The 17,638-nt window shown below is 40.7% G+C and overlaps 1 protein-coding gene and 1 long non-coding RNA gene across 4 annotated transcripts in view; one reads left to right on the top strand and one right to left on the bottom strand.

Moving 5' to 3' along the window:
* Positions 1 to 17,638, bottom strand: part of LOC102916796 (all-trans-retinol dehydrogenase [NAD(+)] ADH4) — a 36,176-nt gene that overhangs the window by 9,558 nt on the left and 8,980 nt on the right. For 2 of the 3 annotated variants that reach the window (XM_042279999.2, XM_042280000.2), the window contains exons 2-6: positions 12,212 to 12,313; positions 10,826 to 10,964; positions 9,325 to 9,412; positions 7,169 to 7,400; positions 2,993 to 3,253 (exon numbers count right to left, since the gene is read on the bottom strand). In XM_042279999.2, the coding sequence (XP_042135933.1) occupies positions 2,993 to 3,253; positions 7,169 to 7,400; positions 9,325 to 9,412; positions 10,826 to 10,964; positions 12,212 to 12,313 (822 nt within the window). Of the gene's footprint in view, positions 1 to 2,992; positions 3,254 to 7,168; positions 7,401 to 9,324; positions 9,413 to 10,825; positions 10,965 to 12,211; positions 12,314 to 13,573; positions 13,729 to 17,638 lie in introns of those variants that run through there. The other variant, XM_006995500.4, reaches the window with a different exon arrangement.
* The window catches only part of LOC121830349 (uncharacterized), a 96,189-nt gene continuing 90,460 nt past the window's right edge, over positions 11,910 to 17,638 (top strand). The window contains exon 1 of the long non-coding RNA XR_013052389.1: positions 11,910 to 12,008. This is a non-coding gene — a long non-coding RNA (uncharacterized LOC121830349). The remainder of the gene's footprint in view (positions 12,009 to 17,638) is intronic.

Below are 17,638 nucleotides of genomic sequence, written 5' to 3'. Positions count from 1 at the left end.
CCACCTGCCTCTGTATCCCAAGCACTGGGATTAAAGGTGTGCACCTCCACATCTGCCTTAAAAAATAATCTTAATAGTATCAAAAGTATATTAAAAGGAAATGGGGCATAGTTTACCCTGTACAAATACCATTGTTTGACCGCAAAGTATAACATGAATACTGAGAAACATGAACGTGGAATTAAGAAGACTATGTAGAGTATGAACTTTAATCAGTAATGGTTTGGCAATCTACCAAAAACATTTACTGGGCCTGTGATCAAAATATTGAAAAGTACGAAGAGAGTAAATGATTCCGTAGAGCCTGTATGGCCTGACCTCCTGCTAGGTGAACTGCTTTTTTCTCTCTCCAGATGTTTTCGTGTTCAAAGTTTTATTGCCAAAGTCATAAATGAGAAGCATCGAACATTGTTCAGTGGTGAAGAGGCACACATTGGATACTTAGATTTAAAAGTAGGATAAATATGGAGAGATGCTATTTAAAACTGAGCAAAAATACTAGAAAATTATACTTTGTTTTCCTACCTTTTTTAGACTAAAGTTAGGATGTATTCTGCCTGTTACATCTGCTCTTGTTGAGATTGTGAGGCCATGGATTTGAACTTGGTTGACTGCTGGGTCTCCAACATGGAAGAGCAACCCAAGACATTTGGACATAAGCTATAATCATTGACTGAGACAGAGAAGATTGTAAATCTAGGGTTGATGAAAAAAATGCTAAGAATTGAAAATGCAAGTTTCATTGTGGAAGACCATTCCATGTAGAAGCCATTAGGCAAACAGATAAATATTTTAAATATTTTGAGACTCATATAGAAGACAGGTGTAAACTTTGTTCATATACTTTGTGGCCAATTTGATTTTGAACTTTTGGTGTGATACTTTTACAAAAATCTTTGTTGGCTTCACATTGCTGAGCACTGCATCAGCTCCTGCCTCCAGGTTCCTGTCCTGTGTGAGTTTCTGTCCTGGCTTCATTCAAAGATGGACTACAGTGTGGAAGTGTAAGCCAGATAAACCCTTCCCTCCCCATGGAGGAATGGTGTTTCATCACAGCAATAGAAACCCTAACTAAGGCAAAGTCTAGTGCCAGCTGTCATGTTAAATAAAGCAATGTGGCTGGTAGGTCGCCTCTCACTGTAGAATCGGAGCCCTGGGAAGTGCAGAATGGATATGAGCACTGCAGCTGCAGGGCGGGAAGCCCAGAACACAGGGCACAGCACAGAGAAGAGCCCTTAGTATGTGCTGTCCTCAGTAGATCCAGTGTTTACCAGCTTTTACCACCTGCTAGCTGCTGTCAGGCGGTTTGTGTGTGGCTGGTGAGTGGCTTTCTTCCCGGCTCCATTCCCTTTCAGAGAGTGCACAAGTCAGGTAAGACCCAGGGAAAGAAACAGCACAAGGTCTGTTTCTTTCCAGCTTTTACTTCTTTAACCACCTCTAGGAGGAGGGTTAGTAACCAGGCTGCACGACAGTGTCACTCACATGGAAAAATGTAGCAGGAATCTTAAAGGTTCTTATTAATAAAATCAAACCTGAGGCGAGTTATTGGGGTCCATGCTGGTAGATCAGAGAGACAGAACAAGCCACAGCTATCTCACCTCGCCGGATCCTCAGCTGGTCTTGTTTCCTCCGACTGGAAGCTTCTGTGTCCTCATCCCAATGGCTCTCAGCTGAACTGCTGCTCGAAAGCCTGAAGCTTAACCAGCCACATGCTTAACCAGCCAAATGCTTAACCAGCCAAATGCTTAACCAACCAAAAGCTTCTAGTTTCTGGTCCTCACGCCTTATATATCTTTCTGTTTTCTACCACCACTCCCTGGGATTAAAGGCTGGCTTTCTGGGATTAAAGGCGTGTGTCACCATGCTTGGCTATTTCCAATGTGGCCTTGAACTCACAGAGATCCAGAGGGATTTCTATCTCTGGAATGCTAGGATTAAAGGTGTGAGTGCCACCATTTTCTAGCCTTTGTATCTAGTGGCTGTCTGTTCTCTGACCCCAGATAAATTTATTAGAATACACAATATTTTGGGGAACACAATACCACCACAGAAAAACATCACAACTGCTTCTCACCCACATTACTGAACCAAGAAGAAAAAAGGCAAATAACTTAGCTGATAAACTCTTTGGTCATTTCATCCCCAAACAAACAAAAATAAAATCAGTATCTTGAGCAAGTACAATCTAGGTGATTATTTCCTGAGAAATAAAGCGGCTCACTACTACAATTGAAAACTACAGAGATGACCTGTCTGTGGTGGGTGGTTCGTCGTCTTTTTTATTTGACTTGATAGAGGCAGAGAACTTCCCTAGCTAAGCAAAAATAAAGGAAGCCCTAAGTTTCCTGTTAGAAATAATTGGAATCATCATGGAAAACAAAGTTGGAAAGTATTATTTTCTTCCTCAGAAGAGATGTCAAAAGAACAAACACGTGGAGATAAGTGGCATGGCTGCTCACGTTGGGGGCCTGAACTCAGAGGCCACACTGGTGTTTGGGACATGCTGTGACTTGGACTCGATGTGACTGTGCAAGGATTCACGCATTGGTCTTCTGCCTGGCAGTGTTGATAACTGGTGGGATCTTTAAGAGGCCTAATGGACACACGTGCTCCCACCACAGTCCATTGCATGTGAGGTGATGCAGGAGAGTCTCACCCGAGTTGGCCCTGTGCTGTTTAGATGTTTTCAGTTTCCAAAATGTAAGCAAAACAAACCTTTCTCTTAAACACCAGAATCACAGGTAGTTCACTATAGTAACATAAAACAAACTAATACAAAGGCCACAGCAGTGAGCTTGGACAGAAAGTGGCTGAGGGAGTAGTTGATAATTTATAGTTGACAATTCTTTTCTTTCTGGCCCTTGAAAATCTTAATATGAGGAAGGACCTCTACTGTTATAGACTTGGCTCACTTTCCCTTATTATTTGGTGATTAAAGAACATATTAGAAGTAAGATGCAATGGCTGAGGATGGGGAGAGAAATGCACATACCAAGGTCTGAGCTGTTCCTGCACAGTCAAGGGAGAAATCCACACCTCCGTTGGTCAGTTCAGTGATGACATCCTGGATGGGTTTATCTAGGTCCTTGGGATTAAGGCAGTCAGTGGCTCCCAGGGCCTTGGCTTTTGGAAACTTCTCGCTGTTGATGTCAATAGCGATGATTCTGGAAGCACCTGCCATTTTACATCCAATTACTGCAGAAAGACCTACACAGCCCAGGCCAAAGACAGCACAGGTAGAGCCAGGGGTGACCTGCAGTCAGAAAAAGTGCAGCGTGACTTAGAGCTGCTGCTCTTAGCTTCTTCTTTCATAGGAGAGGGAGAGATGACTCAGACACATACATTAAAAAATGTCTGTTATAAAGCTAGGATGTATCCAATGGTGAGAATCTGCCAATGTGAAGAAAGATGCATTCCTACCAAACTTTGTAAAAGTTTTTAAGGGCCATTAAGCTATCAGTTCATAAGGAGAAAACTGAAGTGGAAAGAATTCCCTTATTTCACTTTGCCCTTCAGTGGTAGAAAACAATTAAAAAGCTCACGCATTCTGAAGGAGTTGTTTTTTCCCCTCATTGAAACTGGGTGAGAGGTAAATTGGCATCTATAGTTCTAGTGGACCTTGTTTTGCTGTGCTGTTTTTGAATGACGATTAATATTTCTATAAATGTTATAAATATTTCTATAAATGGTTACACTTGATTATTCCAGATTGTCACTTTATTTAGGCGGGATGAAGTCCAAATATCTTTGCATGGAACTGAAGGATGCTTATTTGCTTGTTGGAGACACGTTCTCACTAGTAGGCCACAGTGGCCTTGACCTTGAGATCATCTTGCTTAGGCCTCTATATAGTACTGTATAGTACGGGCATGTGATACCATCCTTGGTAAATTTTTGATGACTCCTATCCCCTTCAGTGTCATTTCCATTTCCATGATTTTCCACAACAGCCATATATGGTACACTTTTCTCTCACTGTGTCTCAATTTCCTCTTCCTGAATCCAGCCAGTGTACTTTCCACCCCATTTCCTTAGAATAGATCCTATCCTTCTAGGCCTGGCCTAAACAGCAGTCTCTCCATGAAACTGGTCTTGATTCTTCAGTCAGAAGTCAGGGCTGTTTTGCTTTTCTTATACCATACACAATACTTTATAACCCCGCCCCCTTTCTTGGTTTGGTTTTGAAACAGGTATCACATTGTAGACCTAGCTGACCTGGAAGTCACTATTTAGCCAGCGCTGGCCTCATGGTGATCCTCTGGCCTCAGTCTCTTGAATGCTGGGAATCCGAGTATGAGCCACCATGGCTGGCCAGTGTTTTAATGCAGAGGCTTGTTTAATCTCCTGCATTATTGAGGATTCATAGATACCGAGTCCTTGATGAGGGGCTTCTTACACTGACTTAAAATATGTTAAGAGAAGTCATGTAGTTGGCACAAATTCTTACAAGAGTGGCAGAAAATATGACACAGAGAAAAGCTTAATTAGTATTTTCTGATGAGTATTAGAAACTGTTTAGATTACAGAGTAAGCACAAAGAGGAGATAAAATCTGTCCACGGGACATGTTGATGTCAAATAATTTGGAAGCATAATTAGTAAGGAGCACAGATGTTGCACATTTTTACTTTATGCAGCAGGGAAAGACAGACTTTTGAGTAAACTGTGCTGAAAAAACCGATAACAACATGCAAAACAAAATTAGACTTCCTTCCTTTCTTTTTTTTTTTGAGACAAGGATCTCTCTGTATAGCTCTGGCTGTCTTGGAACTCACTATGCAGATCAGGGTGGCCTCAAATCCATAGAGATTCATATGCCTCTGCCTCCTAGTGTGATCAAAGGCATGTGCCACCATGCCCAATTGACTCTTATACCATATACAAATTCAGCTCACAGTGGGTTAAAGACTTAAATGCAACCGATAAAGCTATAAATCTGCTAGAAGAAACATAAGGCAAAGTATTCATGACCATGATCTACACAGTGATTTCTTGGATCTTACTCTAAAGAGCACAGGAGCTGGGACAAAGATCACAAGATCAAACGAGGCCATTGTGGGCTTCCTAGTGAGGCTCTGTCTCCAAAACCAGAACAAAACAAAGAAACTAAAGCATGGGAAACAAAAGAAAAATAGATGAATGGGATTATATCAGTCTAATAATTTGAGTAACCAAGGAGACAGACAACAGAATTGAGAAAACCTATGAAATGGGAGAATATATTTTCAAACCACACAGCCAACTCAGTGCTAATACCAAAAACATCCGAGGAAATTTACCCAGAATGGTGACTATCAGCAGCAGCTAATCTATACTTAAATATTGCTGGAGATACAAGTAAAGGTTTTTTTTTTTATTATGAGAAGGTAATTTTGTGAGGAAATTATGTTATTTTATAATTTAACCAACCAACCACCTATCTATCTATCTATCTATCTATCTATCTATCTATCTATCTATCTATCTAACTATCTATCTATCTCTGCCTGTCTATCAGAACACCACATTATATCAGTTTGTATGTCATAACATCAGAACTCCATATATAATTTCCATTAATTAAAATCATTCAAGGAACTGAAGAGAGGGCTCAGTGGTTAAGAGCACCTGCTGTTCTTGTAGAGGATCCAGGTTTGATTCCCAGGCCTCACATGGGAGCTCACAACCATCTGTAACTCCAGTTTTAGGGAATTGGATGCCCTCTTCTGATCCACAGGCACATATATTCTATAGTGCATATACATGCAGGCAATATACTCAGATACATAAAATAAATACATTTTACTAGAAGTTAAAAAAAAACCCCAAGCCATCAAAATCTAAATTCAAAGTGGAAGTCCAGCATGGTGTGGCTCATGCCTGTAATTCTGGCACTTGGAAGGCAGAGTCAGTAGGACCAGGGGTTTGAGGGCAGCCTGGTAGATGTAGTGGTGGTGGGAGCAGTGAATGAGTGAGCTACAGACAGACAGATGATGATGATGATGATGATAGATAGATAGATAGATAGATAGATAGATAGATAGATAGATAGATAAATAGATAGATGGATAGATGGATAAAATGTTAAGGAATATTTGTTTACACTGTAAAGATGTATCTTTGCCAAGGCACCTTCTGATTGGCTTAATAAAGAGCTGAATGGCCAATAGCTGGGTAGGAAGAGGTTAGATGGCACTTCCGGGACAGAGAGGACTCTGGGAAGAAGAAAGACAGACTCGCCAGCTGGATGCAGAGGAAACAGCGTGGGCAGTATGGAGAGATGAGGCAATGAGCCACATGACAGAATGAAGATGAAAATAAATGGGTTAATATAAGTCATAAGAGCTAGTTGGACAAGCCTAAGCTAAGGTCAAGCTTTCAGAATTAATAAGTCTCCGTGTCACTATTTGTGAGCTGGTGGCCGAAAGAAAAACCCAACTGCATAGATAGTGATAGGCTTTACTTATATCTAATATATCTAGTGGGGTCAGCAGGGAGAGATGGGCTTCTTTGCTGGAGTGCTTAAGGGATGTCTGAAGCATCCACCTAAGAAATCTTTTTGTTTTAAAACTATCTTCTCTCACTGTTTGTAACCTAGTCAGCCTTGCAAGAGTGTTCAAATCCTAACAGGACCCCAGGAACACATCTTGCAAGAACATACTCTCTTGAAGCCATGAGGGGATGAGAAATGGGTAAATTCTTATTGATTGAGGGAGAATAATCTACAGAATCAGGGAGAAAGCAGGGTGACCAAATGGAGATAGGTGGGGTTTCTCCATTTGCTGTTGTTCGCAGATGAGCATTCATATTTAGAGGTCATGTTTAAATGAACTTTATTTAAATCAGGGCACATCTATATGTAGCCTGCTAAACCAATGTTTTATATATGCAATACAACTTAATATGCTCACAACTACTGATACTATTATTTAGAGACATCTAATAGCCCACATAAAATCACAGAGGCTGAACTGGAGATGTAGCTCATTGGTACAGCATCTTTCTAGCAGGTGCAGAGCCTTGGGTTCAATCCCCAGTACGTGGAAAAAGAAAATCACAGAGGCAATAAATGATACAGCTAATTATAATGGCAATAAGCGATGTAGCCAGATTGTGAAGACAGTTCTTCTAACTTCTTTATATAACATTGTCACCTGGTAACCTCTGTTTGCAGACAGCATAGCATTTACCTTGGCAGTGTTTATGGCAGCCCCGTAGCCTGATGAGAACCCACATCCAATCAGACAAACTCTCTCCAAGTTTGCGTCATCATCGACTCTGGCAAGATTGGCTTCTGAAACTACAGTGTACTGAGAGAATGAACTGACTCCCATGAAATGGTAAATTGGTTTTCCTTTGCAGGTGAATCTGCTTGTTCTGTCTTCCATGAGTTCTTGTTCAGTATTGGGGAATTTAAAGTTCCTAGAAAAAGAAAAGGACACAGTTATCATATATTTGTCATGAATGTTTTATGGAATCAAATGGCAAAGTTGGGAAAATAATTTGGTACTTTTCACATCATACATAGTATTTTTGAGCTATTTTAGTGTTAATACCAACAAACTTCTGTTGAGTGCTTTTTGTGTGTCAGGAGCTCTTTTAAAGGCTATATTGTTAACTCACTTTTTTTTTTCTGATAGAAAGTTCAAGTAAAACTAAAAATAGATTAGTACAATGATCCTCCATGTACTCCAATGACCTTCCATCTTAATTAACTGTCCAGTCAAGTTTCACCTGCCACCTTCCATAATACACACATCTCCCACATCATATCATTTCATTTGTATTGAGATATCTTAGTACATATTTCTAAAGGATTCCTTTAAGTCGGCATATTGCATTTTATTAAGATGTCGTTTTAAATTTATATCTCCCATATTGTAATTTCCTTGTGGATAACTGGAGTCGTCAGTCCTGAGTTTCTCTCCTTATGAGTGTTGCTGGTTGTTCTACTGAAAGCTGGTTTAACACAACTCTCTGTTTCAGCCTTTCCTCTTAAATTAGAAGTTTTTATTGAAATGTCTGATTCAGATTTCACATTTTTTGGGGGGGAATACTTCAGAGGTGGTATGATGTACCTGGAGGGCTCATTGCATCTTATTATTTCTCTTTTTATACTGTTAGAATTCATGGCCATTGTCTAAATTCATCATTTCATTAAGAATTTCCAAAAAGTATAGTTTTAATTCAGCCTTGTAAACTGACATCAGTATCTTCTTGTAGATAGAGAAACAGAGGCATGGATATGAGTAATCAGGCTTTAACTTATTTTTGTAAAAGATTTGCCTATATGTGTGTATATGTGTGTGAGTATATATGTGCCACATGTGTGTAGGTGTCACAGAGGCCAGGAGAGGGAGCTCCTAGAACTGGAGTTATAGGTGGTTATGAGTCACTGTGTGGATGTGGGTAACTGAACCCAAGTCCTCTGCAATACTAGTGACCACTTTTAACTGCTGAGCGATCTCTCCAGCCCAGGCTTTAACTTCCTAAATAACAAGCTTCAATCAGCATTCAGGACAAATGCATCTTTCTATGGTCTCAATAAAATAAGTCTGAGGTGGCTGGGTAGTGGTGGTGTACGTCTTTAATCTGAGCACTCAGGAGGCAGAGCTAGGTGGATCTCTGTGAGTTTGAGGCCAGCCTGGTCTATAGAGCGAGATCCAGGACAGGCACCAAAACTACACAGAGAAACCCTGTCTTGAAAAGACAAAACAAAACAAAACAAAAAAATCAATCTGAGGTGATTAAGATTCACAACTGTTGAGCCACAGTGTCTGTGTGAAAAACCTGAGTTCAGTATCTGAAGCTGTGTGGCCCTGGAGTAAACTACTGTGCTTCTACATATTCATTCTCCCTCCCCTAGAAGTACATACAAGTTTAACTTGGAATTTATCATTCCAGTGATGTGTTTACACTTTTGTTACATATATATGTAACCATAAATCCTGGTACTGTCTTTCTGTGACACGCTATATAATACATCCTTTAGCATCTTACTTCTTTCTATTAACATGTGTGTAAAATTAGGTTAGTATGTATATTTTAAGACTAGCTATTTTCATTATATTGTATTTCATTATGTTACTATATAGCAGTAGATAAACCTATTCTTTCACTGAAGGACACTCCTGTGGTTTTTTTTTTTTATTGTTCTTATAAACTATGTGATTGAACATTTTAGCATGTTTCTCTTCCTGAGTGTTTGGAACAATGTCTTATAGGCACATAGAAGTAGAATTAGTCAGGGAAAGTTCTCATCCTTTCACCTCCATTTATGTTTGGCCAGTGTGTCCAAGACAGTCATACCTACTTACACTCTTATTAACAGTCAGGGGGCGCTTACCGGATTTTCCCACAGAGGTTTGTAAGAGGACTCAGACAGAACTTGCACTTTTTACACTGTGGTGCAAAGAATGGAATTACTTTGTCACCTGGAAAGAAAGGCTGCATGTTAGATGGTACCTAAGATGTAGTCATAGTTTCTGAAGCATGGCTATGATATGAACTGGTGGTAGAGAACTTGCCTATTTATGCAAGGTCTCAGGCTTGATTCCCAGCCCTAAAAAACTTTCTCTCAGATAAATCAGTGGAAAACACGCCCCCCTTTTTTTTTCGAGACAGGGTTTCTCTGTGTAGCTTTGTGCCTTTCCTGGAACTCACTTGGTAGCCCAGGCTGGCCTCAAACTCACAGAGATCCGCCTGGCTCTGCCTCCCAAGTGCTGGGATTAAAGGCGTGCACCACCACCACCTAGCGAAAACACCCTTTTTTTTTTTTTTGTAGTTATACATTTTATACTCAACAAAAAGATAGTATTTCAGGAGAATAGAGGACTGTGGGTTCTTTCAAGTACTGCACTCTTTTCTTTGTTAATCTGCTCAGCAGCCGAGTAACAGCCTGTACTGGTATTAGCAGGTACAGAGTTCTGCCTGGGAATATGTTCACTGAAGTTTCTTGAGTATGACTGTTTACTGCCTTCCCAAATGCTCTGTATTGAGTGTATAGAGAGCATCCTTGTAGGACAGGGGAGGTGGGACATGCTAGGCTAGAGGTAGAGCACAGACTTTATATCACTGCCCATTTTGTACCATTCTGATTCACTTTAAAATCCCACATTTTCTAGCTCTCCATCCAGTTCCTGTTTGGTTCTTTGATGACCAACGTTAGTGTATGGCAGTCAAAACATTGCTAATGTTATTATTTTACTTCTCACATCTGCCATTCTAGAAAAGAGAAAAAACATTATAACTGTCCCCAGTCACACAGCTAGTAAGTGGCAGAGTCAGGACTAAAGGTTGACACTGGTCATACCTTCAAGGGTGAAGGTTTTGAGGGAGCAATCTGTTTCTGTGCGCATAGTATATATGTTTATATATATGTTATAAAATATGATCCACTGGCTTGCTTCAGGGTATTGTGTTTTATCTTAGGAACTTCCAAAATGGCACTTCAACTAACATTTACATGTGTATGATGCTTTTCCCTTAAGCCTCCTGCAAGCCTTCACTCTACATAACCATAAAGTAAATTTCCATTTCACATGGAGGAAGTATCTGTGAGCCATGGAAGCTTCAGTTTACACTAACCCTATAGCTGTGCTTTATATGACAACTTCTCTGTTTGTGTAAATAAATGGCGGTACTTGCAGGATTTTACGAGGCTGTTCTGGTTTCAAATATTCTGCTTCCTTGTTATGCCCTGACAGACGGCTTATGTCACTGTTTCTCTGGGAAAGATGAACTCTGTAAGCAAAGCCCAGACATCCTAAAAAGCAAAGGCAGTTGTGAGGAGCCATCACAGGAAAGGCTGGGAATTTCTAGTCCATTGAAATCAGAAGGTGAAATACCCGGTTTGAAGTTGGTCACTCCAGGCCCAACGCTTTCTACAATTCCTGCACACTCATGGCCAAGGACTACCGGGAAGAGAGCTTTCTTCTTAGGGTTGGTAGCGTTGATGTCGGTTGGGCACACACACATGGCGATTACCTACAAAGCAAGACAGACTTGAGCTGTGTTTTTGTGGCTGTGCTCTTAGGCCCTGTGGTATCTTGAAGCATTACAGCAGCCCAAGTATTCAGTAAAAGAATTATAGTTTGAAAAAAAGGGACATATATGATTTGCTAGGCTATATTTCTTTCTTCCTGGAGTCCAGTTTAATTTTCTAATTTTCATTGTTGCTGGGGAAAAAAAACCAGTGTTGGTGATACTGTCTCTAGGAGAGGAAAAATCAAAGGTAAAAGGGATGAGAGAATGTACACCAGGCAGTGGGGAGAACATAGGTCTACATGGCTTGTTCTGCTCTGTGGGGACTGCAGGAAGCAAAGTGGAGGTAATAAATCTTCTGTAGTAAAGAGCAACTATGTCCCAATCTCTCTTCAACTGGTCCCAGTATGATTCTTCAGATTCGTCCGTGAGGCTTCTTTGTGCACCCTCCCACACAAACCTGTGATGGGTTGGTCCAGAGGAGAAGTGGATAACTTTGGACTTCCTGTTAATGGTTCTGCTCTACTCCTCCCTACTGACCCAGCCCTAATCCCGTCTATTGACACCTGTGACCTCTGTGGCCCAGGGTGGCTCTCCAGGTTCTCAACCTCCTTTGCTTTGGACCTGCTTCTCTCTCTCCCCTTTTTAAAAAATATCACTTTCCCATAATTAGCATTTGGAAAACAAAAAGAAAACCTAATTCTAATCCAAAGTTAAGTTACTTTGCTGATTCTTAGGGTTGGTATCAATATTAAGATAGTTGAATTAAATTTCAAGCCCACTATACAGAAGCATGATGTAGTGGTTTAGAAGAAAATACCCCCCCCCCCAAGGAAGTGACACTATTAAGAAGAGTGTCTTTGTTGGAGGAAGTATGTCATTGTGGAGGTGGGGTTTGAGGTCTCATATATGCTTAAGCCACACCCAGTGTCTCAGATCACTTCCTGTTGCGAGTGAGTCAAGATGTAGACCTCTCAGCTCCTTCTCTAGCATCATGCATGCTGCCTTGCTTCCTGCCATGATGATAATGGACTAAACCTCTGAACTGTAAGTAGCTATCACAAGTAAATATTTTCCTTTATAAGAGTTGCTATTGTCATGGTATCTCTTCATAGCAATAGAAATCCTAACTAAGACATATGATAGTGCCTCTTATTAAACCTGGATCTAAAAATAAAGCTGCCCCTAGGGGAAAGTCAACATGTAGTTCAGGGCCATATCTGTATTGCTCAGCTAAAGTCCCTACTCACCTGAATTCGAACTTCACGAGCCCTAGGGGGAGACACTTCAACTTCTTCAATGCAAAGGGGACTGCCTGTTTCCCAGGCAATGGCTGCCTTGCATGTAATAACCTGAAAGAGAGAGGAAGGAGAGAGGTGAGAGAGAGAATAGTGGTGAGGGAAGGGAGGGAAAGATAGAATAAGATGATTTTGTCCAAAAAGGCCAATGCCGTAACTATATGAAAAAGAAGTTTGTGACTAGATGCATGTATACTTACAATATTTCCAGGAGAAGATATCTTAACAGAAGTTAATTTCTGTGTTATAGCCATTGTAATATTTATATTTTGAAGAAACAAATATATGAAAACTTATCCTAATACCATGCCTACATATTTATCTCTATAGCAAAGAAGATACAATTATAAGTTTTGGTAGATGGCCAGTGGGCATTTGTACTCTAAAGTACCTGAGCCCAGGTCATTAGCATAGGTATGATTTACTACTGGAGTGTGGTCATTGGACCAACAGGTATTCCTGTCACTCTGGAACTGTTAGAGAAGAACGTCCCATCCTAAACCCACTAACTTGAGTTTAACTGAGGTCTCCAGATGGTAAGATATCTGGGAAGTGAGGCTTACACAGTCAGTTTATCAGTAGAATGTAAGTTCAATAGAAATTGTTCTCTTTCTAGAATTGAGTTAAAGTGCATGAAAAGAAACCAAATACCTAAGGTTTTATAATTAATTCTTATATTAATTTTTTCAGTCTCAAATTAAATTTTTAATTTCAAATATAAGTAAAATTGAAAGAAAGTCTATAATCCTTTGTCCTTACTACAACCTGTACTGTTGATATAAATTTTTTTGATCATTTGAAAACTTGCTTCTCAATTGTTCTATGCAATATTTAATTATGATTTAAATTGTTATTCCTTATATTACAAATGCAAAGTACATTCATTACAAGAAATTTCAAAATACAAATAAGAAAAAAAATAATCCATCTCTACTTTTATCATTTTCTTCCTCCTTATGTTAAAGAACTTTTGGATGTCCTCACATGGGGGCATATACATAGCATTTTGCAATCTACTTTGTCCCATCTGTTCCCATGTTTTAAATACACACTCTGCATTGATGGTTAGAGCATAGACAACTTCATTTTCCCCCTGCCACCATGTAAATAATATGTGAGTACCCTAGAAGATTCTTCAGCAAATCCAGAGTTGTTTTTCCTTAGAACAAATTTCTAGCTTATGGACAGTTCCTACCCTTTAGTTGACTTTAAATCACTGTGCCTTGAGTGTGACCCAGAAGGAAGCATCTCCAGCCAATGTGCAGAGACACAACAGAAGCAGAAGCTAAATGCAGACGTAGGTTATGTACTCACCTTTCCCTTGGTGCCCATCTTCCTTAGGCAGCTTGTTTTGGAAGTGTCTTTCTGACTGGCCTTTCACCTCTACCCAGAATGCTCTGTGTCCTGTACTGAGGACTCTGAATAAATAATAGCATTCCTGCTGGCTGGTTGTCCAATCACAGCCCTGCCTGACTCCTGCTGTGACATTTGTACTGTCATAGTTCATCTACAAACTCATCGCTTCCAGCTGGCAGCAAGACTTTTTTTTAATTAGCTCTTTTCTTATCTTTTATTACAGTATATTAAGTAGAGGATAGTGCATTAGTGTAAGGCTGAGTCACAAATAACTACTAATCAAAGGCATTTCAATTGCTCTAGAACGTCCCTCTCACCCGTTCTTCTCTTCTACACCCGGATAATTTCCTTGCAATTTGTGATTTTACTGCATATTTTGCTTCCCTACCTAATAGTTTAGTTTTGTTTATTACTAAGTTTGTGTGAATAGACTCATATATATGTATATCCTTCCATGTGTCTCCCCCTTAATTCCCTTTGCTGATCGTTCCCAGTGCCTTTGTTTATTTATTTTATGTGTATGGGTGTTTTGACTGCATTTGTGTGTGTAGCACCTGGGGGCTTGGTGTCCATGCAAGCCAGAGGGATTGTCAGAACTCATAGGATTGGAGTCATAGACAGTTGTGAGCTGCCATTTAGGTTCTAGGAATTGAACCAGCTCCTCTGGAAGAGTGGCCAGTACTCTTAATTGCTGAGCCATCTTTCCAGTCATCCACAGTGCCTTTGATTGCAGTTGATTTTTCTTATTGTTGAGCATTACACTGTTTCAACTCACCATAATTTATGCATTCCCCCTTTTATGCTGTTTTTTCTTTTTGCTCATGGTGAGTCAGTGTCTGCATAAAATTTCTCTTCGTGAGCCTTGCTGCACATGCTCGAGTCTGCTGAGGGGACATTCAGGACTGGTGCAGCCAGCACATACTAACAAGGCAACACTGACTGTTGGGACACAGAAACACTTTTGTTTCAGGTGCTAAAAAGCCACTGGCTCCAGAGCTGCCCGAGTCGCTTTTAGCTGCTGCAGTCAGGGAGTCCTGTAGTCACTGCTGGGGAACAACTCTCATTGCCCCTCTGGATGTGCGGGCCTGACAAGCAGTCCCAGCGGCTCTGGGCCTCACAGTGTCCTCCACAGACAGCAGTGATGCAGCCCCTGAGGACCAGTGCCTAGTGCCTGCCTGACCTGGACCCTGGCCACTGATGCCGTGGGCCAGAGTCATTTATGATGGCTGTTTGAGACAAGGAATGTCTCCAACTGACTACCAACTCAATTAAAAAATTAAATTTTATTTTTAGATTTACAACCTTAGACCTATGTATAAAATCATGTATCCATCCTCAGACAATGAGTGGAAGAGTTCACATCTCCCAAGTTCTTCCTGCTGCATCTTCTCTAAAGTTCTGCCCTACAGCTGAGTAGTTTTCCCTCTGTAGTCTGGCTGTAATCCGACTGCGTCCTGATTGACAGCTCTTTTGGCTGCTGTGGGAATGGCCAGATGTGCAACTGTGATGGTCAAAGTGACTCATGTTTACAAACTAACTGGACTTATGAGTGACAGGATGGGGAAACTCATGCTTAGTCACCAGACTTAAATTTGATCCTATGGTGGTACATAAGGATACATAATTCTTTATGATCTTTGTTTCCCTGACCATCATTGAGGATAAGCAGTTTGGTATTCTGGAGTCAGGTCACAGTGCTTATTAGTTGGTTAATGAGGGATTCATAAAGGTCATTGTTACACAGTTTTCATTTCTTATAGTACTTTTTACTTTGCATATTTAAAATTGTTTATTACATTTAGTGTGTGTGTATGTGTATATGTGTATGTATTTCAGTGTGTGTGTTGGTGTGTGTGTGTGTGTATGTGTGTGTGTGTGTGTGTGTGTGTGTGTGTGTAGGCTGGGAGAACCTGAAGGGCTAAATTCTCTCCCTTAACTGTAATGGGCTCTGGGAATTGAACTCAAGTGGTCGGCTTGGAGGCAATCGTCTTTACCTGCCGAACCATCTCGCCGACCCTGCTTTACATATTTTACACTTTGATCATATGAAAGCTCTGTATTCTGTGTATTACAAGTTTAATATGTTTTTGCCAGCATTTCTTGTTGGTGTGGTTCTCTTTAGCTATGTCAATCTTTTTCATGTTCCCATAGTATTCACTCACTCTTCTTGACTTCAGTAGTTTAATGTAGAATAAAGGTATTTTGTCCAACTTTTTAAAGTACACAGCATGTTTTCTCTGCCACATGTTTATTTTTTGTTGCTGTTCTTTTGAGATAAGTTTTCTCTACATAGCCCTGGCTGTCCTGGAACTCAGTATGCAGACAAGGCTGGTTTCAAACTCAGAGATCTGCCTGCCTCTGCCTTTTGAGTGCTGGTTTGTTTGATTTTATAGCATGCCTGGCCTATTCCACTTTTCAGGACCCCATCCTTCATTTTGCAATTCACTGGGTTCCATCTTTATCCTTCTACTTAAACATTTTTTAAAAAGGTTATTAGTAGTCTCCTTGTAAATCAAACTAAACCTTCCAAACACCTATCCTTTTATAAAATTTCTCTGTAGCAGTGAGCTTTTCTATAGCCCTTATCATCTCTGTGTTCAGTATACTGTAGTCCTTCCTTCCTTCTTTCCTCCCTTCCTTCTTTCTTTCCTTCCTCCCTCCCTCCCTCTCCTCCTTTTCCATCTTCCTTCCTCCATTCCACTCTCCCTTCTCTCCATCCAATCCTCCATCCTCTTCCTTCTCATCTCCCTCTCCTTCCTTCCCAACTTCCCTGGTGCTCTAGGCTGGACCTGCTAATTGCTTATAGACATCTCTATTTCAAGTGTTTATGTTCACAAAACAATCCGTCTCCTTTCTTCAAACTTGAAAATAGCTCTCTCTTACTGTGGCTTTGACATGAGAGTCTCTATTCTTTTTCTCATGGTTCTCAAGCTCCCTTGGCTGTCCTCTCTACAGCACTGACCAGCTCTGTGCACCCCCTTTCATTTCCGTCTTCCCACTGTTACTAATCTGCAGATAGGCTTCTCATTATTTCTTGTTTGCACTGTGGTAGTAATCTTGATATGGAGTCTCCTGTTGGCACAGCTCTGTCTGCAGTCCCTGTTTCAAAACACTAGATTCATATTCCTAGTAGTTTCCTTTTAAAAACCTTTTCTCTCTCCTTTTCTAGTTTTTAAAAAGTCAGATACCTCTTCTAGTCTAAAAGTATTCAGAGTTCTCTAAATCTTTCCAAATGAACCTCAAACCCTACTCAGGTGTTCACGAACCCTTATCCACACACTAAGCTATGTTAACCCTTGCCCTTGAGGTTCCTGACTTATGTTTTGTAGCTAGAGTTTTCCTGCCTTGCCCACAATCAGGACAAATCTCTCTCACCCACCAGTCCCACAGCCGCTCAGACCCAACCAAGTAAACACAGAGACTTATATTGCTTACAATCTGTATGGCCGTGGCAGGCTTCTTGCTAACTGTTCTTATATCTTAGATTAATCCATTTCTATAAATCTATACCTTGCCACATGGCATGTGGCTTACTGGCATCTTCACATTCTGCTTGTCCTGGCGGCAGTTGGCAGTGTCTCCTTCCGCCTTCCTGTTCTTTATTTTCTCCTCTGTTAGTCCCGTCTATACTTCCTGCCTAACCACTGGCCAATCAGTGTTTTATTTATTGACCAATCAGAGTAATTTGACATACAGACTATCCCACAGCACAGAATGCGGCCTAGTGCATTCTGCCCTCCTCTGACTCTCTTGCTTCTGTGCTGCCCTAAGTAGACCTCTCCCACAGCTGTCCCTCCTACTAGACTCTGCGGTAGCCGTCAGCCATATAGGCTCTGTCTTCCCCACTCCGTCCTGGCCCACTCTATAGGCACACCGAGATAGCCACATGAGCCCCAACTGATTTCCTGTTCATGTTCTGTTATTTGTACCTGCCTGTACAACCCCATCTACCACAAGAAGAAGCTTCTATGATGTCTGGTGAACTAGGCATGATCTGTGGGTATAGTAGTATGTCATAAGGAT

The sequence above is a fragment of the Peromyscus maniculatus genome, chromosome 6 (genome assembly GCF_049852395.1).
Source record: "Peromyscus maniculatus bairdii isolate BWxNUB_F1_BW_parent chromosome 6, HU_Pman_BW_mat_3.1, whole genome shotgun sequence".
Lineage (NCBI taxonomy): Eukaryota > Metazoa > Chordata > Mammalia > Rodentia > Cricetidae > Peromyscus > Peromyscus maniculatus.
The sequence above is the reverse complement of the archived record's forward strand: the minus strand, read 5'-3'. Positions and strand labels throughout refer to the sequence as shown.